This window comes from Portunus trituberculatus, chromosome 2 (genome assembly GCF_017591435.1).
Source record: "Portunus trituberculatus isolate SZX2019 chromosome 2, ASM1759143v1, whole genome shotgun sequence".
NCBI lineage: Eukaryota > Metazoa > Arthropoda > Malacostraca > Decapoda > Portunidae > Portunus > Portunus trituberculatus.
In genome coordinates, this window is record NC_059256.1 from 7,820,568 (window position 1) to 7,847,036 (window position 26,469).

Sequence of the window (26,469 nt, forward strand, 5' to 3'; positions counted from 1 at the left end):
TAACAGAACATTCCTTTAATTATCCTCATTATAAAGTGATAGAAATGATGATTAATTTACTAATAAATCAATAAAGTAAAATCTACAATGATTCCTTTACTTAAACAAAAATAAACTAAATGATTCCTTAATAAGTGAAAAATAAACAAAACAATGATTTCTTTCAATAAGCCAAAGGAGACAACAATTATTTCTTTCCTGAATATCAAAAAGTAAACTAATTCCTTTAATAAACAAAGAAATAAAAAAAAATTATTCCTTTAATAAGCCAAAACTAAACAAAATTATTCCATTATTATCTTTTACTAAACAAAAAGTAAAGAAAACTCATTCATTTACCCACAAATCAACACCAAAATTTATTCCTTTGATTACTGCCAAACCTTTTCCTTCTCTCCGCACTCCTTTCCCCCTCATCTTTCCCTTAGCTTCCTATTCTCTCACTCCTCTCTCATCCCACACCAATCTTTCACTGTTATCCTTCACCCCAACTTCCTTTTAAGCACCTCTTCATCAACAACAAACTCATCTGGAGCGATTCCTTTCACCCCGAGTCCTGTCACAGCAAAGGTGGCCCCGGCTGGCTGCTCTTTGACCTCTTCAGGGGTCAGGCCAAGGCTGCTAGAGGTCACATAAAGGGTAGAATAGTCATGACCTCCAAAACAGACTGAGGTTATGTTCTTGGTTGGCATTGTGATTTTGCGCTTGATCTTGCGTGTTGTTGGGTCAATGCAGATCACCTGTTCAGGGGAGACTTTGGTTAGGTAAGGTAAAGTAAGGTTAGGTTAGGTTAGGTAGGGAAAGGTTAGGTGCCAGCAGAAAATATAAATGTTGGAGATGGAAATTACAATATGTGGTTAAGATCTAGGAATAGTAAGAAAATGAGAGGACTGGAGTTACTGACCAAGAAATACCAGTGGAAAATGTTGAGATGGGAGAAGGTATGGCAGAAGGAACCAAAATTAAGATAAAAGGAAAGGAAGAGGGAAAAAGAGATGTTGCAAGAGCACATGTACCACCAAAAACTAATGCATGGAATCAAGAAAAGCATAAAGAAATGTTGAGAGATACAGATAATTTTTTAAAGAAAATATTGCAAGAAAGCAGGAATGTAACACTTATGGGTGACTTCAACTGCAAGGAAGTATGCTGGGAGAATGGCACCACACAAGAAGGAGAAGAGTCGTGGGGATATACACTACTAAACCTAATAATGATTAACACTATGACACAATGGATTTAGGAAACTACAAGAGTTGGAGGAAATGAGGAGGCATTGAGGCTCACCTATTGTTTACTACAGAGATAGACATCATTGTAGAAATAAATTATCAGTGCCCTCTACAGAAAAGCGAACATCTGTTAATTGAATTCATCCTAGACCAGCTCAGCAGTAAATAAGAATGAACCTCACAAAAATGGAAGATAGATTATGGGAAGGCAGACTTTGCAAAGTTAAAGGAATACTTTGCAGAAGCTGAGTGGAATCAACTAGACACAGCAAATAATGTACAGCAGAAGTGGGATTTGTTTCTGAATGTTTATAATGAAGGGATTAAAAGATTTGTCCCCAAAATTAGATTCACTGAGGGAGAGAGAAGGGAAGACTGGTATAGTATCAGATATAAGTTAGCAAAAGTGAAAAAGGAAGCAGCATGTAATAGATGGAGAGAAAAGAGGAGGACTTTATAATCAGGAAGAATTTAAGGTAGTAAGAAATGAATATGTCCAGACACTAAAAGAGGAACAAGGGAACTATGGGAAAGACATAGTCGACAAATGCAAATATGGGCCAAAACTATTATACAAATATATTAATGGGAACATGAAAGAAAGCAAACAATAGATAGATTAAAAGTTGATAATGACATATATAAAAGTTGATAATGTCATATACAAGGATGCAAGATCACAGGCAGAAATAATGAATAGGTGCTTCCAATCAGTATTCACCAAAGAAAACAAGTGTGAAGGGACACAAACAGGTCACAGGATAAGGAAACGAGGAAGATCTATGTGGAAGTCAAAAAAATCAGGAAGATTATAAAACCTTGGATGTGAATAAAGCTCAAGGACCAGATGGGATGTCAAACTGAATACTAAGTGAGTGTCATGACCAGCTGGCAGAGATATTACAAAACATCATGATATGTTCTTTTAAAGAAGGAAAATTCCCTCTAGACTGGAAAAGGTCAAATAAAGTTTTGAGGTAACAAAGAAGAACCATAAACTACAAACCAGTGTCCTTAAGAAGCAAGTTTGCAAAAATAGCTGGAAAAAATATTTAAAGACAGATGGATGCAACAGCTAGAAGAGTCACATACAATAACTGGATGACAATTTGGCTTCAGAAGTGGAAGATCTTGTGTCAAACTTACTAAGTTTTTACAGTAGAGCAATAGATATAATTCAGGAGAGGGATGGATGGGCAGATTGTGTCTACTTGATCTAAGAAAAGCTTTTGATAAAGTACCACATCAGAGATTGCTATGGAAAATTAAAAACATAGTGGGTGGATGGTTTACAGGGAAAAAGTATTGGACTGAAAAACAGATTTCTTCAAGGACAGAGAAATGAGAACAGTGATAAAAGGTGAAGAATAAAAATGGTGTAGAATTATAAGTGAAGTTTTACAGGGAATGGTTTTGGCCCCAGTAATGTTCACAGTGTATATCAATGATATGGTAGATGAGGTGGACAGTTATACAAGCTTATTTGCAGATGACACAAAGTTACTGAAGCCAGTGGAAAATGACACCATGGATTGTGAAATGCTACACAAAGACTTGAATAAGACACACAACTGGAGCAACAAATGGGAAATGGAATTTAATGCAAAAAAGTGCAAAGTGATGGAACTTGGGAAGAGCAAAAAGAGACAAGAAGAGATCTTACACTGTGGCAAGAGCAGAAATTCAGGAAACAAAAGAGGAGAAAGACCTGGGTAGACAATTTATCACCAGAAAAACACATAAACAACAACAACAGCATAAATGGGGAAACAAATGAGTTACTAAGAAAAATGAAATGGGCATTTACCTATATAGACGATGAAGAGATGAAAAAATTAATAGAATACACGATTTTACTTAAACTAGAATATGGCGCACTTATATGGTAAACTGGATGACTATAGGTATGGAGACAGGACAGCACGAGCATTCTCCTGTAATACACAACTAGGGACACACACACACACACACACACACACACACACACACACACACACACACACACACACACACACACACACACACACACACACACCTTGGCCCCATAGAAGCAGGCTACCCACAGGTCACCATTGCTGTCAATACACATGCCATCAGGAATATCAGGGTCTAATCCCACTGCCTTGAAATCCACAACCTGACGTCGGTTACCTGGAAAAAAATATAGGATAAGATACATTAGGTTTCTTTATGTTATTATCATTATTAATTTTTTATTTATTTACTGATTTTTTTTTCTTCATTTCATTATCTGACAGCATTATTCAGGTTACTTATACTTCTTGTATTCTGCAGCTTTATCAGATTGTAGTGAGAATATTTTGTTGTTTCCAAGGGTGTTTTCAAGATGCTGTGGTTTTGTAGGCTGCAGTGGAAGTTATTGTAGTTTTCAATGGTGTTTTCATTGTTCTATAGTCTAACAGGCTGTAGTGGAAGTTTGTGGGATTTTCAAGGGTGTTTTCATGGTTTCAGTGACACTTTAACAGGCTGCAATGGAAGTTATTGTGGTTTTCAAGGGTATTTTCATGGTTCTATAGTTTAACAGGCTGCAGTGTAAGTTACTGGAATTTTCAACTATGTTTTCATGGTTCCAGTTATAGTTTAACATGTTGCAGTGTAAATTATTGGAATTTTCAAATATTTTTCATGGATCTATAGTTGAACAGGCTGCAGTGGAAGTTATTGTGATTTTCATGGTTCCAGTGATACTTTAACAGGCTACAATGAAAGTTATTAGCATTTTCAAAGGTGTTTTCATGGTTCTATAGCTGAAGAGGCCAAAGTGGAAGTTATTGGGGTTTTTAAGCCTGTTTTCACATTTCTGTACTTGAACAGCATGCAGTGGAAGTTACTGGGGTTGATTGATTGATAACTTTATTGTTGTAGAAGTGTATACAAGGGAAGGGGTCGGGTCGTGACGATTGGGTCATGGTGGATGAGAGAGATATTGACAGACAGATGTATTTCCTACGGGGACTGCTATTACGACTCTTTTAAGGTCACATATATGGTGGGCAGCCTCGAAACATGGATATAAGATGGAAAATAAAGAGCATAACTCGGGCGTTCCCATGAATTTTCTTTGGGCGGCTGGTAAAAGGGGTAGGGGCAGTAGCAGACCAACAGCGCGCTGGCATCATTTTTATGACGTCACACTGCGTCCTGTTGTTCAGCCTCCTTGTGACAGACAGAGTAGGCTTCATGGCTTCCTGTAATTTCTGTTCCCTTACTTTATGTTATTTGGGTTTTGAATGTGTTTATATTTCAAATGACAGTGTAACAATTTTTGCAACTTTAACAGGTTCCAGTCGTGTTGGTTAGTGTGTTTGGACCAAGGATTCTAGGGAAGATATATGGGTTCAATGGGCGGGCTGGAGGAATTGATTAGGGAACCTCGCTTCTAACAGATAGTGTGCGGGTCGCAGGTAGTAAGGGGGTAAGGGATGGGGGGTCCATCAGCGGGGAAGGATGAGCGCCATTACAAGATTCAAACAGTCAGTCAGTCATGGTAAGGAGCGCAAGGGACATCAACCATTGCCCGCCTCCTCCTGGGTCACACCACATTCAGTGCTCACTTGCATTGCCTATGTCTGTCTTCTGACCCCTTCTGCCCTTGGTGTAGGACTACCCCTGAGGCCATGGAACATTTCCTGCTTCAATGCCCACGCCTCCTCTCTCAACATACTGCACTCGCTCCGGCTCTCGCCTGGCCATCACAACACTCGACCTGCCCACCCTCCTGGCGGCCTCAGGCGTCCACCTCTCCTGGCAACCTGCTGTTCTTTGCCTTACTTGTGCCTTCTTGAGGAAGACTGGCCAGCTACCATGCCTGTGATACCCACACAGGAGTACACCAGGGCTCATAAGGATCCATAGATTTTCGTGGCCTCTTTTGAATCCTTATGAGCCCTGGGGTAGTCCTGTGTGGGTATCACAGGCGTGGTAGCTGGCCGGTCTTCCTCAAGAAGGCACAAGTAAGGCGAAGAACAGCAGGTTGCCAGGAGGGTGGACGCCTGAGGCCGCCAAGAGGGTGGGCAGGTCGAGTGTTGTGATGGCCAGGGCGGAGAGCCGGGAGCATATAATGCAGTATGTTGAGAGAGGAAGCGTGGGCATTGAAGCAGGAAATGTTCCATGGCCTCAGGGGTAGTCCTACACCAAGGGCAGAAGTGGTCACGAGAGTCGACGTATGCAATGCAAGTAAGCAGTATGGTGTGGCCCAGGCGGAGGCGGGCAGAAAACGCAATATATATATATATATATATATATATATATATATATATATATATATATATATATATATATATATATATATATATATATATATATATATATATATATATATATATATATATATATATATATATATATATATATATATATATAACATGTTTTATTTGCCTTATAAGTTCATAACCACGAGAGAATGCAGGGAAAAATAGGGGGTAGGGGGGAAGGAAGCATGGGAGAAATTTTAAGTTACTCCTAACAACGTTTTCTATGAAAGTACTCGCTTCCAACAGATGACAGCACTGTCGTTGTCCTCCAAACTTTAACCCACACCAAAACTTCCTCTCTGGTTTGGACGATCTCATTCGTTGATCAACAAGTAAAAAAAAATTGCATCTTTTAACTTTCTATTTTTTTTATTTTTATTATTATGTCAGAGGAAATACTGGTCTATACTGTCCATCTCTGTAATGCAAAAGTTATCAAATGTCAATCACTTTCACAGGAAAACTTCCACTTTCATTAACCAAACACTAAACAGTATTCTCAGTCTTTCATCTCTTTCACTAGTTAACTCTGCCCTGCCCACCTTCCTAATGCAAGAACTAACCAGTATTCTCAGTCTTTCATCTCTTTCTCTAGTTAACTCTGCCTTACGCACCTTCCTAATGCAAGAACTAACCAGTATTCTCAGTCTTTCATCACTTTCTTTAATTGAATCTGCCTTGTCCACCTCCCTAATGCAAGAATTAACCAGTATTTTCAATCTCTCATCCCTTTCTGTTGTTAACTCTGCCCTGCCCACTCCCTAATGCAAGAATTAACTAGTATCCCCAATCTTTCATCCCTTTAACTGGTAAACGCTAGAACTTTTTGCTTGCTTCTATATTTCCCCTTACCTGTGACTTGAACCCTTTAGTGGGCCTCTTTTGTTCATTCTTGGCCATTACACGTCTTACAAAACAAAAAAAAAAGTGTGGGGGAATCTCTCACCTATCTTCCCGGTTCCAATATCGTAGTCAAAGGCGTCCACAGAGTAAGCCATGGAGTCTATATAGTAAAAGGTCTTCTTGTCATGACTCCAGGCCAACCCATTGCTGAGTGAGATCTGCAATGTGCCAAGATCAAGATTAAGATTGCCCAGATGATGATGATGATAATGATACACTAAAATAGGAACTTTCTCCCTAAAACATGACACAAATATCAGTTGTAAATTGTTCTTTTTAGTTCTTGTTAGTTGTTCTGCTCTTCAAAGAAAATGTAACTTTCTTCAGTTCTCAAAAAAATATATATAATAATAATAAAGTAAATAAATAAATAAACAAAATAAAGGAATTAATATATGAAAAATGACCTTTAAATGGACAATGTTAATATTTCTTAAGGCACATTTTTTTTATCTATGCATTTCTTGAGTTTTTTTTTTTTTTTTTGTACGATTAATAAAAATAAAATTTATAAACAGACTGGTGAATTAATAATAGTTAAATAAATTATATCAATGGGTGAATATCACTAGCCTGACCTTGCAGGCAGATTTGGATATGATGAAACAATGGACAGACAGATGGCAAATGCAGTTTAACGTTAATTAATGCAAAGTACTTGGCGTGTAGGTATATAGAGGGAATCTGTACTTAGCATAAACAGAATACAACGAGACCTGGACAGGCTGATAGCATGGGCAGACAGGTGGCAAATGGAGTTTAATTCTAAAAAGTGTCAGGTTATGCATTTAGGTAAAGACAACACAAGCTTTAGCTATGAGATGGAGGGATGTTGGCTAGAGGCAGTAGAGGAAGGAAAGGATTTAAGAGTAGTGATAGACAGGACTATGAAATTTTCAAAACAATGTTTATAAGCAAGAAATAGGGCAAAAAGGATCCTGGGTTTTATAAATAGAAATGTTAGTTATAAAAGTAAGGAAGTGGTGCGTAGCTTATATAATTCCTATGTTAGGCCGCATTTAGAGTATTGCATACAGGCCTGGTCACCCCACTATAGGCAGGATATCAACATGTTAGAAGCAGTTCAGAGAAGAGCAACTAGGATGATACCAGCATTAAAGCACCTGGAGTATAGAGATAGATTAAAGGAATTAAACATGTTTTCATTTGAGAGGAGATGTATAAGAGGGGATATGATAGAGTTATTTAAAATGTTCTCAGATACAAACTACATAGATGTGAGATCTTTCTTTACCTTAGAGGAGGGAAATAGGACTAGAAATCATGGCAGGAAGATTAGAAAGCAAGGCTGCAGGTTAGATATAAGAAAATATTTCTTTTGTCATAGGGTGGTAGACTTCTGGAATGTATTGCCAAAGATGGTTGTAAATAGCACTAGTTTGATAATGTTTAAAAACAGATTAGATAAGCACTTAAATTTATTAGATTTATAATTATGTATAGCACTGCTTGATAGTTTTTATAAGAAATTTACTATAGTTAAACAAGACATGATCCCCATGTATGGGGACCACAAATTGTAGAGGATTTCGCTGCAGGACTTAGCCCTGTTAATGGGCCAAATATTTAGAATTAGTATATAATGTATTGTGTACTTGTAAGTGTATCTTTAAGTACCGATGACGAGGTTGCTGTGTGACTGATACAGGATAACCTAGATGGGCCCTGGTGGCCCTTTGTTATCCTATTATTTATGTTATGTTATGTTATGTTAACAAATTACAAAGCTCATGTCTTTGTTCAGGTGGTGGGTGGCAAGGTCCATCCTCCTCCTTTGTTTTTGTTGTATTTCATTATTAACCCCTTCAATATCATGATGCCTTTCCATATTCATTCTGGTGACTAATTGGCCATTTTATAGTTTCAGAAATTCATGTGTGGGGATTAAAATAGTGAAGACTGTTGCCATTAATCTTCTGACCTCAATAAACCCTTCGTAATGTCAATAAAATAGTCTAATTGTACACAAATCTCAAGGTAAGAATGTGTCCCAGTACTGAAGGGGTTAAAATAATGAAAACTGTGGCCATTAATCTTCTGACCTCCATAAACCCTTCGTAGTGTCAGTAAAATAGTCTAATTGTACACAAATCTCAAGGTAAGAATGTGTCCTAGTACTGAACGGGTTAATGCAACAAAAAATATATCAATCAATCTATCAGGTTCAGGATACAAGAAAGATTTAGAAGTTATAGTTACCACCGATCTCTTTCCAAGTAAACAATGCATAATAGTCTAGAGGCTACAAATAAGCCAAAATAGGATATTAGGATTAATTTTTTGCATTGTTAAAGGCGGAAGTACCGAAGTAATATTAGAGTTATATTTGGCTTTGGTTAGACCGCATCTAGATTATGCTGTAAAGTTTTGGTCCCCACATCATAAGAAAGATATGTCTGTTAGAATCACTGCAAAGAATGACTAAAAGGACACAGGGGATGAGGGACGTTCCCAATGAAGCGAGATTGAAGACATTAAATTTGCATTCCTTAGAGACCTAGGTTAAGAGAGGACCTGATAACAGTCCTAAAGTGGTGTAGGAGTTATAACAATGAGAGGGGACCTGATGGCAGTCCTCAAGTGGCCGGATAGCAGTCCTCAAGTGGTGTAAGGATCATAACAGTAAAGGGGACCTGATGGCAGTCCTCAAGTGGTTTAGGGGTCATAACAGTAAAGGGGACCTGATGGCAGTCCTCAAGTGGTTTAGGGGTCATAACAGTAAAGGGGACCTGATGGCAGTCCTCAAGTGGTTTAGGGGTCATAACAGTAAAGGGGAGCTGATGGCAGTCCTCAAGTGGTTTAGGGGTCATAACAGTAAAGGGGATCTGGTGGCAGTCCTCAAGTGGTTTAGGGGTCATAACAGTAAAGGGGACCTGATGACAGTCCTCAAGTGGTTTAGGAGTCATAACAGTAAAGGGGACCTGATGGCAGTCCTCAAGTGGTTTAGGAGTCATAACAGTAAAGGGGACCTGATGGCAGTCCTCAAGTGGTTTAGGAGTCATAACAGTAAAGGGGACCTGATGGCAGTCCTCAAGTGGTTTAGGAGTCATAACAGTAAAGGGGACCTGATGGCAGTCCTCAAGTGGTTTAGGAGTCATAACAGTGAAAGGTTATAACAGTAAGAGGGGACCTGATGGAAGTATTTATAAAGTGGTATAGGAATCATAACAAAGGGGACATAAGCAAAGTTCTTAGGATAAGCACCAGAACTAATGGGTTCAAGACTGAAAAGAAATAGGTTTGAGGAAGAGACAGGAAGGAGTGGCTCACTAACAGAGTGGTTGATGAATGGAATGGACTCGGCAGTTAGGTTGTTAATGCTAAGTTAATCCCTTCAGTACTGGGTTACATTTTTACCTTTAGATTTGTGTATGATTAGACCATTTCAATGACATAAGTAAGGATCTATGAAGGTCAGGAGATTAATGGCCACAAACTTCACTAAATTAGTCACCTGGATAAGTTTCTGAAGCTGTATAAAATCACCAAATAGTAAGCAAAAGGAATATGGAAACGCGTGATGGTACTGAAGAGGTTAAAAAAAGATGAGGCAGATGTATGGATGGGGATGACAGGTGGAAAATATAGGTAGTGGTGTTCATACAGGAACAGCCACGTGTAGACCTGACGGCCTCTTGCAGCTTCCTTCATTTACTTATGTTCTTATGTTTCTGACCTTGTCCATGGTGCAGTCCAAAGTCAGGTCATTGTTGAGGCAGAATATGTGACCTTTCTCCTTGGGTAACACTCCTGGAGCAGATTCTTGAGCCATTGTTCCTAGAGAGAGAGAGAGAGAGAGAGAGAGAGAGACAGTCGTGAATTACTTCCATTTTATTTCTTTAAATTTTCTCATTATTCTCCACATTTTTCTATTATCTATTTATCTATTTTATTATTTTAAGAGATTTACATTGCCACACACACACACACACACACACACACACACACACACACACACACACACACACACACACACACACGGGACATCGTCGATGGCGGAGGTGGTCGCTGAGCTCCAGAGCAATCATCTATAATTCTACAGTTACCTAAGAGTAACCAAGGTGGGAAAGGAGCTGGTAATGTTTGTCCCGTCTCCATATAGTCATGTTAACTGTTGATTAGCAAAATAATGTCCAGTGAAGGTAAATATAAACTGTAGCCTGCGTTTGAGCCATCAGCTGGTTTGTTTACGTCTGCGCAACATGGCGGCCGTGAACTCGAAAGAGGAATCAGACTTCACAGGGTTTCAAGGAATAATGGAGAAGAGCACTTATGTGAAGAAAATTCTGGAGTTAGAAGGTAAAATTGAAAAACTGTTTGAAAAGTATGAGGGCCTGGAAACGAGTTATGACAATGTAAAAGAGACTGTGCCGATATGAAGAAGGAAAATGCAGCACTGAAAGAGGAAGTTAAGCTAATTAAAGTGAATTGCGAAAAATGTGGAGAATCTCTAGGAAAAGTGATGGAGAAGCAGGCTGAATGGAAAAAAGTCAGGAAGTGGAAAGAAAGGAGGTAAATTACAAAGTTGCAAGTCTGGAAAAGGAAATCAAAGAGTCAGGGGAGAAAACTTTGGGCCTTGCTGAAATTATAGATCAACAGATCATAGAAGAGAAGATAGCTGAGAAAGTGGTGAAGGTTATTAAGTCAAATGAGACATTGGTGAGGGAAACTGTAGACAAAAAGAGATGTGTGGTGATATTTGGTGTGGAGGAGGATAAGACACCGAGTAAAATGGAGAGAGAAAAACATAAAAAGGTGATAAATAATATCATTAATGTGGTGCAAGAGGAGGAAAAGACCTAGTACAAGAAATAGAGGACTTCCATAGAATTGGAAAGTTCACAAGAGAAGGTATGAGGCCAATAAGAATCAAACTTAAGTCACAAAAGGATGTAGATGAATTGGTGGAGAAGTCATGGAGGCTAGCCCAGCAGGAAACAACAAGGAAGATTTGGTTGAGAAGAGATCTCGGTGAAAAGGAAAGAGAAATGTTAAATGAGTTGAGAAAGGAGGCTTTGAAAAAAATGAAGAGAGGACAGAAGAGAGAAGAAAGAGTTTTTCTGGAGAATCTTGGATATGAGACTGAGGAAGTGGTTCATAACCCAGAAAAGTACAGCAAGAAAGGACTAAAGAAACTTACATATGAGCGAAATGTAATGTATTCCAACATAAATGGAGTGATATCGGGATTTTAGAACTCAACGATTACTTGAGGGACAAGAACCCAGATATTGTGGGTCTTACTGAAACAAAACTGAGAGAGGGAGAAGACCTGATGAAGGTTGGAGAAGGAAATATAACGTTTGGAAAAGAAATAGAGTAGGTAAGATGGGAGGAGGAGTGATGTTGCTGGTTAAAAAGATATAAAGGTGGATCAAGTGAAAAAGGTATGGGAAAGGCAGAAGTGCTAAAGATCAGAGCAGAAACTAATGAAGGAAAAAGAGGCACTACATAGTGGTGTACGTACCACCTAAGACAAATGCATGGTCAGTACAGGAATATGAAGAAATGATAAGTGATACAGGAACATGTCTGGAAGAAATGTTGGGTGGCTGTGAACGAACTATAATGATGGGAGATTTTAATTGTAAAGAGGTGTGTTGGGAGGACTGGTCAATGGAAGGATCAGAGACAACATGGGGAAATACACTATTGACACTGGCAATGGAAAATGTGTTAACTCAGTGGGTCAAAGAAGATACTAGGTTTGGAGGAGAGGAGCATCGTCAAGACTGGACTTGGTCTTTAGTACAGAGCCAATGGTCATTGAGGAGATGAGGGTGGAGTGCCCTTTAGCAAAGAGTGATCATGCAGTTTTGGAGTTCAAGGTGATAGACGAAGAGAAATCTAGAAGAAATGAAGAATATAAAGTGGGAAGATGGAATTATGCCAAGACAGATTTTGGAAACCTAAAGAAATTCTTTCAAGAGACAAATTGGATGAAATTCAAGAGTGCTAAGGAGCAAATGAAAAGTGGAAGGAATTTATAAAAATATACAAAGAAGGTGAGAAAAATTTGTACCAATAAGACAACATAGAGAAGTTGGAAAGCAGGACTGGTTTAACGATAGATGTGAAAAGGCTAGAACAAGAAAAGAGGATGCATGGAAGAGGTGGAGAAGGAAAAGACGGATTAAGCAGTGGGAAAGTTACAAAAGAGCAAGAAATGAATATGTGTTGATTAGAAGAGAAGAAAGAAAGAAACAAGAAAAGGATATAATTGATAAATGTAAAGACCAACCAAGGCTTTTTACAGACATGTGAACAACAACATCAAAAATAGAGAAAGTATTGAAAGTTTAGAAGTAAATGGAGTATACAGTGAAGATCCCAGGGAAATGGCAGAGGCTATGAATGGATGCTTTCGGAAGGTATTCACAAAGGAGACTGCTTTTGACAAACCACTGGTAATGGAACAGAAAGGGATTATGAAGGAGTTTCAAGTAACTGTGGAGGAGATCAAGAACATGATGGGGAGTTTAGAAGTGAGAAAAGCTGTGGGACCTGATGGGGTATCAGGATGGATTTTAAGAGAATGCAGGGAGCAATTGGCAGAAAAAGTTTGTGAAGTAATTGATGCCTCATTAAGGGAAGGCGTAGTGCCCCAAGACTGGAAAAGAGCTAACATTGTCCCAATCTATAAATCAGGTAACAAGAGAGACCCATTGAACTATAGACCAGTGTCACTTACAAGTGTGGTAGCTAAGATGTGTGAGAGGGTGGTGAAGACTAGATGGACAGACTTCTTGGAGAAAAATGACATACTTTGTGAGTGTCAATTTGGTTTTAGGAAAGGGCGTTCATGCACGACAAACCTGATATGTTACTATTCGAGGGTGATAGATGTAATACAGGAAAGAGATGGTTGGGCTGATGGAATATATCTGGATTTAAAAAAGGCCTTTGATAAGGTACCACACCAGAGACTGATCTGGAAACTTGAAATGGTAGGAGGAGTGCATGGCAGTTTACTAAAATGGATGGAAGACTTTTGGTAGGAAGAGAAATGAGAACAATAATTAAGGACAGACCATCAGAATGGGGATTGGTGGAGAGTGGAGTTCCACAGGGATCAGTGTTGGCACCAGTAATGTTCGCAGTCTACATAAATGACATGGTGGATGGGGTGTCCAGTTATGTGAGCCTATTTGCAGACGATGCAAAATTGTTAAGAAAAGTGAGATGTGACAAAGATTGCGAACTACTCCAGGAAGACTTGGACAGAATATGGAAATGGAGCTGTACATGGCAAATGGAGTTCAACACGACAAAATGCAAGAAAATAGAGTTTGGCAAGAGTGAAAGAAGAATCAGGAGTATGTACAAGATAGGAAATGAAGACATAAAACCAGTCATGAAGAAAAAGACCTTGGGGTGACAATTACCAATGACCTATCGCCAGAGAGACATATAAACAAAATAATTGGAGAAGTATTGAACTTATTGAGGAACATAAGAGTGGCGTTCGTATATCTAGATGAAGAAATGATGAAGAAAATAATTACTGCAATGATAAGACCGAGGCTTGAATATGCAACAATACAGTGGGCTATGAACTTAAAGAAACACATAAGGAAACTAGAGAAAGTACAGAGGGCTGCAACAAAAATGGTGCCTGACTTAAGAGATTTGACAGACAGTTTGTGAATGCAACTTGCTGGAAAACAGAAGAGAAGGGGAACCTGATAGCAATATGAGTGACTGGAAAAAAAAGAAGGGGATGATGTGGGAAGAAGAATAAAAAAAAAAAATAAGGAAGATGTGTATGTATGAAATGGGAAATAGACGTGGAAGTGGTCAGCAAGGAATATTCATGATTTTAAGAAAGACATTACATTACAACATTGAAATATGTGTGACATAATAGTTTTATGAATATTAGATTAATATGAACAACACACACACATACACAACACAAGAAGCTGCACATGAATATATTAAGAAGGTAAATAATATCTGCTGTACACACATAATAATAACAAAAACAACACACACTCATAACAAACAACATGGGTGATGACATAGGGTGAGAAATAGCAGGTTTGTGCACACACAGTGATGGCTTCTAATAAGAAAAGAACATGATGAAACATGGAGGACAAGATCACTGATAAAGGTGTAGTGAAGCCTCAGTGTGTGATTTGTCACAAAATACTCACAACTGAATCAGAAAGGAGAAGAGATTACATCTGGAAACCAAGATCCTCAACATGTTGGAAAGATGTTCCTTCAGTGAAAGAATTGAACATGAAGAGACAGATTGATGAGTGGCATCAACAAAATGTGGATGGAGGAAAGAGTTGAAATAGAAAGAAAAAGAAGAAAAGAGGAAGGAATTAGATGTGGAAAACAATGGAAAGCTTGGGTGAGAAAAGTGCTGAAAAGCTGAATGAATCAAATAATACAGTGAAGAATTAAATATCTGATGACATCAGAGAGCAGGTGATACAGGAAATCAAAAGAGCTGGAAAGACAAGATGAGTACTGAGAGTTGAAATGGGAAGGTATGTTCATGATGAGGATCTGAAGGAGAATGGTGAGTTGAACAATTACAAAAGGTGAAGATGTAATGAGAAACTTACAAATGAATCTGAAGGTCTTGATGGGGATGGATATGAAGAGGGAGATGTTGGGAGAGGGACAAGAGTTATACAAAAAGAAAATGATATGAGAAAGGAAGCTCTTGAAAAAAAGAAGAATTACAGGACATGAGAAACAATTATAAAGACAGAATGAAAAGGAGTGAAAAGTAAGAGATGAAGATATGGATGAGATGAGATAAAAGAGTTGTGGACAAAAGAAATGAGAAGATGAGTCAGAGAAGAGATCAGTCAGAATACAGAACAAGAAGAGCTGAGATGGTCTGAGATAGCTTGAGAAAAAGGAGATCTTGTTGACATAAGACAGTTGAAAATGAATGGAAAAGGGAAAGGAAGTTGATAAGATTTTGTGGAAAAATCAAAGCTTTCAGAAGATGGAGAATTGGAGGGAAAGTTGGAATGGGAAACTTGGAATGCTGGAGACAGTGTCAGAAAGAGAAGTGTGATGAGAGAAGAAAACATGAGGTTGGAAGGGAGTTTAAAAGATATAGATATAAAAGAATGGAGAAGGGATGCTGAGTGACAGATTGATGACAATGATGATGGAAAGAGTGTTGACATAGGAGGATTCAGGAGAAGATGAAGGAAAGAATACAGTATTTTGGAAATGGAGATAAAAATGTGAAGGATAAAAACAAATGGAGGTGATAATATACATTAAAAGAAATATGAACAGACTTGAAGTGAAGATGAAGGTGTGAATGAAACAAAAAAGAATCAAGAAGTGGATAATGAAATATACATGAGTGGAATGGGGATTCAAAAGTGAAGGAAACATGAAGTGGATGAAGTTCAGAAGAAATGGTCTGGGAGGAGGTGGGTGTGTGGACTGAAGGATGGTTGTGGAGAATTATGACTATGATAGATTTCACAGAATTACAAAGATCAGATGAAGATTCAAAGATCAGATCACAGTGGGAAATAATCAAAGTGGAAGAGATTGGAAACAGACAATAAGAAAAACTACAAGAAAATGTGAAAATAGAATTTCAATAATTATGGAGATTCAGCAAAGGAAAATACAAACTTTATTAATAATTAATAAAAGAAAAATAACAAATGGAATCAATAAAATTACAGGAGAGAGTGGATAAGAAGAGTGAGGACTGAGACAGTCAGTTATGGTTGTATGAACAAGGATCATGTATGAAAAGTGGGAAGAAGAAAAAGTTTGGGAACCACTGATCTAGATGAAGAAATGATGAAGAAAATAATTACTGCAATGATAAGATGAGGCTTGAATATGCAACAATACAGTGGGTGAACTTAAAGAAACACATAAGGAAACTAGAGAAAGTACAGAGGGCTGCAACAAAATGGTGCCTGACTTAAGAGATTTGACTTATGAAGACAGACTGAAAAGAATGCAACTTAATGGAAAACAGAAGAGAAAGGGGAGACCTGATAGCAATATACAGAGTGATGATTGGCATGGAAAAAATGGATAGGGAAGATCTGTGTATGTGGAATGGAAGAATGTCGAGAGGGCATGGGAAAAACTAAAATGGATTATAGGAGAGATGTGAAAAATATAGTCATAGAAGGGTGGAAGCATGGAATAGTTTAGAGTGGAAGTGGTCAAGAAAGGAATATTCATGATTTTAAGAAAAAGCTGGACATTAATAGATATGGAGAGGGACAACAGAGCATAGTGTATGTTACAATTAGGTAAATACAATTACACACACACACACACACACACACACACACACACACACACACACTAAAGAAACAATGTTTGTAAAGCCACAGAATGTACAAGGAAATGTGCACATGGATGACATTAAGATACCTAAAAGGAGTTATATAAAATGTTGGAGGAACTTAAAGATGATAAAGCGATGGGACCAGATGAAGTTTCAGGAAAATTATTGAAGGAGTGTAGAGAAGAATTGATTGATCCACTATATGATATTATAAGGTGCTCATTAGAAACAGGGGAAGTACCAGTAGAGTGGAAGAGAGCTGAAGTGGTGCCCATTTATAAGGGAGGCAGTAAGGAAGAGCCTCTTAACTATAGACCTGTGTCTCTAACAAGTGTGGTCGGTAAGATTTGTGAGAGGGTGATAAAGAAATATTGGATACGGTTCCTGGAGGATCATAAGTTATTATCGGATCATCAATTTGGCTTTAGGAAAGGGAGGTCATGTGTAACAAATCTACTGAGCTTTTATTCAAGAGTGGTTGACAAAATACAAGAGAGAGAGGATGGATGGACTGTGTATATTTGGATTTAAAGAAAGCTTTTGACAAGGTACCTCACAGAGACTGTTATGGAAAGTAGAGATTTATGGAGGACTGAAAGGAAAAGTGTTAAAGTGGATGGAAAACTACTTGAGATGGAGGGAGATGAGAACGGTAATAAGGGATGCAAAGTCGGACTGGTTGGTGGTGGAGAGTGGAGTCCCACAAGGCTCAGTGCTGGCACCAATACTTTTCCTGGTATATATAAATGACATGCCAGAGGAGTAAACAGTTATATTAATTTGTTTGCGGATGATGCGAAGTTGTGTAGGTGTGTGAAGAGTGAAGAAGATTGTGAAATTTTACAGGCAGACCTGGATAAGATTTGGGAGTGGAGCAAGAGGTGGCAAATGGAATTTAATCTGAGCAAAAGTCATGTGATGGAGATGGGGAAGAGTGGAAGACGGCCAAGAGGGTCATATAAGATGGGTGAAGAAGTAGTGTTGAAAAAGGTGGAAAAGGAAAAGGATTTGGGAGTGATAATACAAGACCATGGGCAGTTTGAGGCTCATATTGATAAGATGTTTGGAGAAATGTATAATTTGATAAAAAATATTGGATTAGCCTTCCATTATATGGATAAAGATATGATGAAGAAATTAATTAGTATGGTAATTAGACCAAGATTGGAATATGCTGGAGTGGTTTGGTCCCCTTATAAAAAGAAGCATATAAGGAAGTTGGAGAGATTGCAGAGAATGGCAACAAAAATGGTTCCGGAATTGGCAGAAATGACCTATGAGGAGAGATTAAAAGAAATGAATTTGCCTACCTTGGAACAAAGAAGAGAAAGAGGAGATTTAATACAGGTTTATAAACTGTTGAATGGACTGGATGAAGTGGATAATGAGCAAATGATGTTGAGAGAGGAAAACTTAAGTAGAACTACAAGATCGCATAGTAAAAAGATAGCCAAGGGAATATGCTTGAAGGATGTGAAAAAATATAGTTTCCCACAAAGATGTGTGGAGGTGTGGAATGGTTTGAGTGAGGAGGTGGTGTCAGCAAGGAGTGTGCATAGTTTTAAAGGAAAGTTGGATGTGTGTAGATATGGAGACGGGGCCACACGAGTATGAAACCCAGGCCCTGTAAAATTACAACTAGGTGAATACAACTAGGTGAATACACACACACCAGGCCTGGCCCTCAGTGACCACACACCCACATGCTCCCAGGAAGAGTAAAAAAAAAATGGATAGACCGGTAAGAAATAAATTACCAAATTCAAAATATGTCGATGAGGCCCAGGGAGCAAAGCCAAAAGTGGCCAGTCAAAGCATGAGTCCATCTTCAACAGGAGCAACAATGCAAGGTAGATTGGTAATGTTGGAGAAGAGATTTGAGGAGTTGGTGAAGGAATTAAAAGTTCAGAGGAGTGAGGAGGAGCAGGATAGAGAATTCCGCAAGGCTTTGAAGGAAAGAGTGAAGAGACTAGAGGAAAATGAAAACGATTGGTGGATGAGAATGCACACTTGAGAGTGGAGGTTGAAAAATACAAGAGACGGTTGGAGGAGAAAATGGAGAGAGTAGTAAAGGAGAAAGATGACTTTAAGGAAATGATTAGTGAGCAGAATGAAAGGTTTGAAAGGAATGGGAACTGAAGAAAACACAATGGACTGAGTCGAGGGAAGCAGAGATGGTTGGATTACAAGAAATAATTAAAGATCAGTTGAAGGAAGACAAAAAGAAAGGTCCAAGGAACTGGTTAATGTAATGAAGAATAAGGAAACATTGATAAGGGAAATAGCAGAAAAGAAGAAGAGTGTGTTAATATTTGGGATGAAAGAACAAAATATAACATATAAGCCTAAGAGAATTAAGGAAGAATTAAAACGGTAAGAGATCTGTTCAAAAATCTAAATGATGATGAAAAAAAGACCTACAAGAAGAAGTGGAAGAGATCCATAGACTGGGTCCGTATAAGGAGGAGTGAGCAGACCGATTAAAGTAGTACTGAAGTCACAACAATCTGGAGGATATCCTATATAGAACATCAAAGTTAAGAGAGATAGAAGGTTGTAAAGAGGTGTTTGTGAGAAAGAATAGAAATGAGGAAGAGAGGAGAAGATATAAGGAATTGGTGGAAGAGGCGAGAAGGAAAAATGATGAGCGGTCTGAGGAGGAAAGAGAAAAGTTTTTTTGGAGAGTTATAGGAGAGAGAGTCAGAAAGTGGTATGTGGAAAGAAGGAATGCGGAGAAACCCCTAGAGGGAGCAGTGGGTGGACCGTAATGTATACTAATATAGATGGGATACTGTCAAGTAGATTGGAATTGCAAGACTATATGATGGTGGAGAAGCCTGATATAGTGTGTTTGACTGAGACAAAATTGCATGAAAAACAAAGATAAATTTGGATAATAAATATAATATATGGAGAAAGGATAGAGAGTAAAGGTGGAGGAGGAGTTATGATTATGACGAAGAAATAAATAAATGTGGATAAGGTTTGGTATGGGAAGAACAACGCAGAAGTGATAAGCATAAGGATAAAAAGTGATGGAAAAGAATTAATAATCATGGTGACCTATGTACCTCCTAAAACAAATTCTTGGACATTAAGGGAATACGACAATATGATCAAGGATACTTTACAGAGTTTGGAAAGTGTATTATCTGGAAAAAGAAAGGTGATACTAGTAGGAGATTTTAATTGTAAGGAGGTGGATTGGGAAAATCTAGTAAGTGGTGTTGGAGAGGAAGCATGGGAGAGAGATTTCTTAATCTAATGATGGAAAATATGATGGAACAGAGGGTGAAGGAAAATACTAGATATAGAGGAGATGATGAACCAGCTAGACTGGATTTGGTGTTAACAAGAGAAGTGTACCTATGTGGAGATATACAATACAAGTGTCCTTTGGGAAAGAGTGATCATGTGGTTATGGAAATGCAGATAGCAACAACACAGCGAAGGAAAGACGAGACATACAGGAGTGGTAGATTGAATTATAGAAAGATGGACACAGAAAGTTTGAAAAATTATTTCAGAAAATTAGATTGGGAGATGTTACAAATCAGAGAAGTGCAAAAAAATATGAGATTTTTATGAAATATTATAAAGAAGGAGTTATGAAATTTGTACCAAAGTATAAACCGAGAGAGGAAGGAAGAAAGGATTGGTTTAATGCAACTTGTGTTAAGGCTAAGGAAAAGAGAGATGTGGCTTGGAAAAGATGGAAAAGAGCAGGAATATACTAAATAAGGAGAATTATAGAGTGGCGAGAAATGAGTATGTGAGGGTAAGGAGGAGGAAGAAAGAAAATTTGAAAAGATATTGTAGACAAGAGTAAGGAACATCCAAAATTGTTTTACAGGTTCATAAATGGTAAACTTAAAAGAGAGAGTCCATTGAAAGATTAAAAGGAGAGCAAGGGATAGTAGATGACCCTAAGAATATAGCGGAATTGCTAAATAATAGGTTTCAGCAAGTATTTACTGAAGAAACAATGTTTGTAAAGCCTCAGAATGTACAAGGAAATGTGCACATGGATGACATTAAGATACCTAAAAGGAGTTATATAAAATGTTGGAGGAACTTAAAGATGATAAAGCGATGGGACCAGATGAAGTTTCAGGAAAATTATTGAAGGAGTGTAGAGAAGAATTGATTGATCCATTATATGATATTATAAGGTGTTCATTAGAAACAGGGAAGTACCAGTAGAGTGGAAGAGAGCTGAAGTGGTGCCCATTTATAAGGGAGGCAGTAAGGAAGAGCCTCTTAACTATAGACCTGTGTCTCTAACAAGTGTGGTCGGTAAGATTTGTGAGAGGGTGATAAAGAAATATTGGATACGGTTCCTGGAGGATCATAAGTTATTATCGGATCATCAATTTGGCTTTAGGAAAGGGAGGTCATGTGTAACAAATCTACTGAGCTTTTATTCAAGAGTGGTTGACAAAATACAAGAGAGAGAGGGATGGATGGACTGTGTATATTTGGATTTAAAGAAAGCTTTTGACAAGGTACCTCACATGAGACTGTTATGGAAATTAGAGATTTATGGAGGACTGAAAGGAAAAGTGTTAAAGTGGATGGAAAACTACTTGAGATGGAGGGAGATGAGAACGGTAATAAGGGATGCAAAGTCGGACTGGTTGGTGGTGGAGAGTGGAGTCCCACAAGGCTCAGTGCTGGCACCAATACTTTTCCTTGTATATATTAATGACATGCCAGAGGAGTAAACAGTTATATTAATTTGTTTGCGGATGATGCGAAGTTGTGTAGGTGTGTGAAGAGTGAAGAAGATTGTGAAATTTTACAGGCAGATCTGGATAAGATTTGGGAGTGGAGCAAGAGGTGGCAAATGGAATTTAATCTGAGCAAAAGTCATGTGATGGAGATGGGAAGAGTGGAAGACGGCCAAGAGGGTCATATAAGATGGGTGAAGAAGTAGTGTTGAAAAAGGTGGAAAAGGAAAAGGATTTGGGAGTGATAATACAAGACCATGGGCAGTTTGAGGCTCATATTGATAAGATGTTTGGAGAAACGTATAATTTGATAAAAATATTGGATTAGCCTTCCATTATATGGATAAAGATATGATGAAGAAATTAATTAGTACGGTAATTAGACCAAGATTGGAATATGCTGGAGTGGTTTGGTCCCCTTATAAAAAGAAGCATATAAGGAAGTTGGAGAGATTGCAGAGAATGGCAACAAAAATGGTTCCGGAATTGGCAGAAATGACCTATGAGGAGAGATTAAAAGAAATGAATTTGCTTACCTTGGAACAAAGAAGAGAAAGAGGAGATTTAATACAGGTTTATAAACTGTTGAACGGACTGGATGAAGTGGATAATGAGCAAATGATGTTGAGAGAAGAAAACTTAAATAGAACTACAAGATCGCATAGTAAAAAGATAGCCAAGGGAATATGCTTGAAGGATGTGAAGAAATATAGTTTCCCACAAAGATGTGTGGAAGTGTGGAATGGTTTGAGTGAGGAGGTGGTGTCAGCGAGGAGTGTGCATAGTTTTAAAGGAAAGCTGGATGTGTGTAGATATGGAGACGGGGCCACACGAATATGATACCCAGGCCCTGTAAAATTACAACTAGGTGAATACACACACACCTGCCCACAGTCTGCCACGAGGGTCACACTTTCCGTCGTTGAATCTATTGGTAGGCGTGTCACTTTCCACCGTGTGCAGTGTGACCTTAACCTTCCTCGTGTGAGCATCTGGGTCAGTCTCCAGCCACTCCACCAGCGCCACGGACCTCCCCAGTCCCACTGCATACAGGTCGGGGTGATTCTTGACTGGGACCACGAAGGAAAGACTGTCCCCTGCGCCTTCTGGCTCTGAGAGAGAGAGAGAGAGGTATTTTTATTTTATATTTCTTATTAATTAATTGTTATGAAGGAAGTAAAAAGTGTGTTACGTAAGAAATCAATCGAAGTTGAAAATTTCCAGGAAGACATCCGATCAAGCTGATACAGTGGTACTCGATCTGCTGCATTTCACAACCCGCTGCACAAATGCGGATGAAACCCATCCGGCCTACAGGAAAGATTGGAGTACAGTTGGCCATACTCTCATCATGCATCGCTGTTTCTCACAATAAAATTAAGCTTTTCCAGTAACACCCCCCACCCCCTTAACTCGCTCACTGCTTTGGTCTTTGTATATAAGCATTGAGAACACTGTAAAAAGATACAAGAAAGAAAAAGGGAGTAAAAAGGGTTAACATTGCCTTTTTAGCATACTATGAAAGAGATTGTAACACATAAGGAAGTGCCCGAAAAGTCAATATAGGTGGATATAAATATCAATAAGTAAATGTTTCTGTAGCAGTGAAAGGTTTAAGATTCACTCACCCACGTGCAGTTTCTGGTGTCTCCTGGTATCGGTGAAGAGTCGGTGCATTTCGCCTCTCATGATGTCAACGAAGAGCAAACAGCAGCGGTCCATCACCCAGTGGGGGCCCTCGCCGATGATGAGGCCTTTTGACGCCACCTGCTGAACATGCACGCCCTCTCCTGCCATCTGATGGGTCGGTGTGGCATCAGTGGGCGTGGTTATTATTAATATTATTATTTATCATTATTATTATTATTATTATTATATTTATTCATTTATTTATTTTTTTAGAAAATTGCCTGTCTAGCTCTCACTAAGAAGTCACACAGTGCAGGGAGAGAAAAGCTAGTACGCTTCTACTTAAGTCCATTTAACACAGCAGTACACGCGTCACGGTACAATATTAATTAATGCAGTCACGACACAAGGCCCGGTGCTGACAGGGGCGGCTGACACTCGCACCGTCGCTCAGTCATACGCTAGCTCACCGCACTTGCCTTATATATGGCTTATAATCTCTCTCTCTCTCTCTCTCTCTCTCTCTCTCTCTCTCTCTCTCTCTCAGCCATCCAATTTTCATGTCACCATCTCTGGCAGGCAACACCTAACCACACATACCTGTTCTAGATAGCAGGATATAAGTGTGAGTCATGCAGATTGTCAATAGATAATGGCAAGGATATTTGTTACTTATACAATACATGCACTCATGCACACTCACTGAATCACATTTGAAGGAGGTATACCGTATATAAGTATAACTACTTCCATGGTTACATAACCCTCACACACACACACACACACACACACACACACACAGGGCATCGCGAGTGAACCAATAGACATGTGTTAGCTCTAGCTCATTCCATTCGTGCTGCAGGTCACGAGCAATTCGTTAACACCGCGCCACACAACGCCGCCACCTACACACACGTGCACTACCTCATACACACAGTTTAGTCATATGTGCTCACCTGTACGGCTGCGCATAAGCGATCATAACTACTACTACTACTACTACTACTACTGCTGCTGCTGCTGCTGCTGTTGCTAATGCTGCTGCTACTACTAATACTACTACTACTATTACTACTACTACAACTATTACTACTGAGATATCCGGTCTAGTTTGATGTCTTAGCTTGTCTCTCTTGTCAATAAAGTACGAAAACCATAGAAAATACCCCTGACAAACCGTGCAACTTTAACAAGAGGCTTTGAAAAATAATAAGAGTGGGATGTAGACGTATGGCAGTGCACGGTCCTCAACGACACAAGACGTGCTCCGCTCTGATGTAACAGGAAGGTCACTGAAGTCAGCTTGTGTGGGCTCTGCTGGGGAGTGAGGAGTACCGTTGACTGATACTGCCTGAGCTAGATGACAACTACAACCTTATCTCTTTCCTCCTTTGTAATTACAGTTATCTGATTGAATTTTGTCCCAGGAGAGAGTGAATTAAGTCATTACAAATTTTTGCCTGGTGTTGCTAAGAACGTACATAGTGCACAGCATATGAGGCGCCACCAAGAAGGTATAATACATAATGTGGAATGTGGCAGCAGTCACGGCCAGGCTGCCACTGCATTATGCCTCAAGTTCTCAACCCCTCCACTCTTCTAACCAGTCTATTTCTCCGCCAAGTCTCGTGATCTAGGAATAGGTACGAATACTAATACACTATGCGCTGCTGCTGTTGTTGAAATTTACCTTTTCTCCTCTCCCCTACGAATACAATAGCAACAACGACAAATGCAACAACAACTACTACTACTAATACTACTACTACTACTACAACCAAGAACAACAACTACTACTTCTACTAGCTACAACAATAACAACTACTACTTCTACTAGCTACAACAACAACAACTACTACTACTACTACTACTACTACTACTACTACTACTACCACTACCAAGAACAACAACTACTACTTCTACTAGCTGCTACAACAACAACAACAACAACAACAACAACAACAACAACAACTACTACTACTACTACTACTACTACTACTACTACTACTACTACCAAAAACAACAACAACTTCTACTACTTATACTACAACTACTACTACAACAACAACAACAACAACAACTACTACTACTACTACTACTACTACTACTACCAAGAACAACAACTACTACTTCTACTAGCTACAACAACAACAAGAACAACAACAACTACTACTACTACTACTACTACTACTACTACTACTACTACTCACTTTAGCTTGTTGATGGTGCCGACTGGAGCAAATGAGAGAGTGTGACAGAGGGAGACTGATGAGCCGGCCGGCGTCCTAAACCAGAAGAGAGAGAGAGAGAGAGAGAGAGTGGGTACCAAGACCAGTGATTTCAAGGTTAAATGTATCTGTAAGTACTCTCTCTCTCTCTCTCTCTCTCTCTCTCTCTCTCTCTCTCTCAAGAAATTATAGTACTTGAGATAAAAAGATGGAGATAATTGTTTTATTAGGTAATCATTGCAGATAAAGAAACAAAGGAAGGAGTTTTTTATTATTATTATTATTATTATTATTATTATTATTATTATTATGATTATTATTATTATTGAGGAAGGGTGGAGAAGAGATACGCGGGTTGTGGATGTGTGTGTATTTTATTCCTGACTAGTTTCGCCGTTATAGCTTCTTCAGAGGAAATGATGATGATTATTATTTTTATTATTAGCATTATTGTTGTTGTCAAGACTCGTTTTTTTTTTTTTTGTTGTTATTTTTATTGTTCTTGTTGTTGTTACTTTTTTTCTTTCTTTTCTTTCTTTGTTAATTTGTTGTTGTGGTTGTTGTTGGTGGTGGTGGTGGTGTTATTACTGCTGCTGATACTGTAATTGTTGTTGTTTTTGGTGTTGCTGTTTCTTCTTCTTCTTCATCATCACCATCATCATCTTTTTCTTCTTTTTTCTTCTTCTATATTTCTTCCATTTCTTCCATTTTCTCCCATAAACCTTCTCTCTTCACCACTTGATTTCTGCACAGCCTCACTGGTTCATCACCTCCTTCAGTTTGCCTACATCGCACTTGAAGACGTTAGCTGGGAGTCCCTTCACGCCCAGCCCAGTCACGGCATACGTGGACCCCGCCTCTGGGTACTGCGTTTTCTCCTCTTCACTCAGTCTCAGTGTCCCAGTTGTGATGAACAGAGTAGCCAAGTCTGGTCCCCCGAAGCAGGCAGATGTGACGTGTGGTGAAGGGACGGATACTTTCTTGACTATCTTGCGAGTGACAGGGTTTACGCAGATAACCTGATGGGATTGGCAGGTTTAAGTTGGTGTTTACGTGTAGGTAGTACTGTATGTGTGGTAAGAATGATAATATTCTACTCTACACAGAGGTGACGTGTGGTGAAGGGAAGGACACTTTCTTTGCTGT

The 26,469-nt window shown here is 38.8% G+C and overlaps 3 protein-coding genes across 6 annotated transcripts in view; 1 reads left to right on the forward strand and 2 right to left on the reverse strand.

The window, feature by feature from the left end:
• The window catches only part of LOC123504437 (protein SCO1 homolog, mitochondrial-like), a 44,050-nt gene extending 35,699 nt beyond the window's left edge, over positions 1–8,351 (forward strand). The window contains exon 6 of the mRNA XM_045254955.1: positions 8,292–8,351. The gene's annotated coding sequence lies outside the window, so the exon portion shown is untranslated. The remainder of the gene's footprint in view (positions 1–8,291) is intronic.
• LOC123504418 (regucalcin-like) lies at positions 1–25,453 on the reverse strand. Of its 3 annotated transcripts, none has more exons than XM_045254932.1 (7): positions 25,306–25,453; positions 23,095–23,263; positions 22,351–22,578; positions 10,107–10,207; positions 6,453–6,567; positions 3,268–3,383; positions 1–740 (listed from the first exon to the last, which is right to left on the reverse strand). In XM_045254932.1, the coding sequence occupies exons 2-7, from the start codon at positions 23,261–23,263 to the stop codon at positions 483–485; spliced, it is 987 nt and encodes a 328-aa protein (XP_045110867.1). In that variant the 5' UTR covers positions 25,306–25,453; the 3' UTR covers positions 1–482. The 3 variants fall into 3 exon arrangements, with proteins under 3 accessions (XP_045110867.1, XP_045110874.1, XP_045110879.1); XM_045254939.1 differs by lacking the exon at positions 25,306–25,453 and adding an exon at positions 24,273–24,430; XM_045254944.1 differs by lacking the exon at positions 25,306–25,453 and adding an exon at positions 24,262–24,417.
• A 225-nt stretch (positions 25,454–25,678) lies between these two features.
• LOC123504413 (regucalcin-like) overlaps positions 25,679–26,469 on the reverse strand; it is a 17,926-nt gene continuing 17,135 nt past the window's right edge. For both annotated transcript variants that reach the window (XM_045254910.1, XM_045254921.1), the window contains one exon: positions 25,679–26,342. In XM_045254910.1, the coding sequence (XP_045110845.1) occupies positions 26,079–26,342 (264 nt within the window). In that variant the 3' untranslated portion in view covers positions 25,679–26,078. The remainder of the gene's footprint in view (positions 26,343–26,469) is intronic.

Excerpts from the sequence above, each read along its gene's own strand:
- LOC123504418 (XM_045254932.1), bottom strand. The coding sequence starts at position 23,263 with ATGGCAGGAGAGGGCGTGCATGTTCAGCAGGTGGCGTCAAAAGGCCTC. Across the intron at positions 22,579-23,094 it reads ACACCAGAAACTGCACGTGG|AGCCAGAAGGCGCAGGGGAC; the intron begins GTGAGTGAATCT and ends TCTCTCTCTCAG. Across the intron at positions 6,568-10,106 it reads TGGACTGCACCATGGACAAG|ATCTCACTCAGCAATGGGTT; the intron begins GTCAGAAACATA and ends GGCACATTGCAG.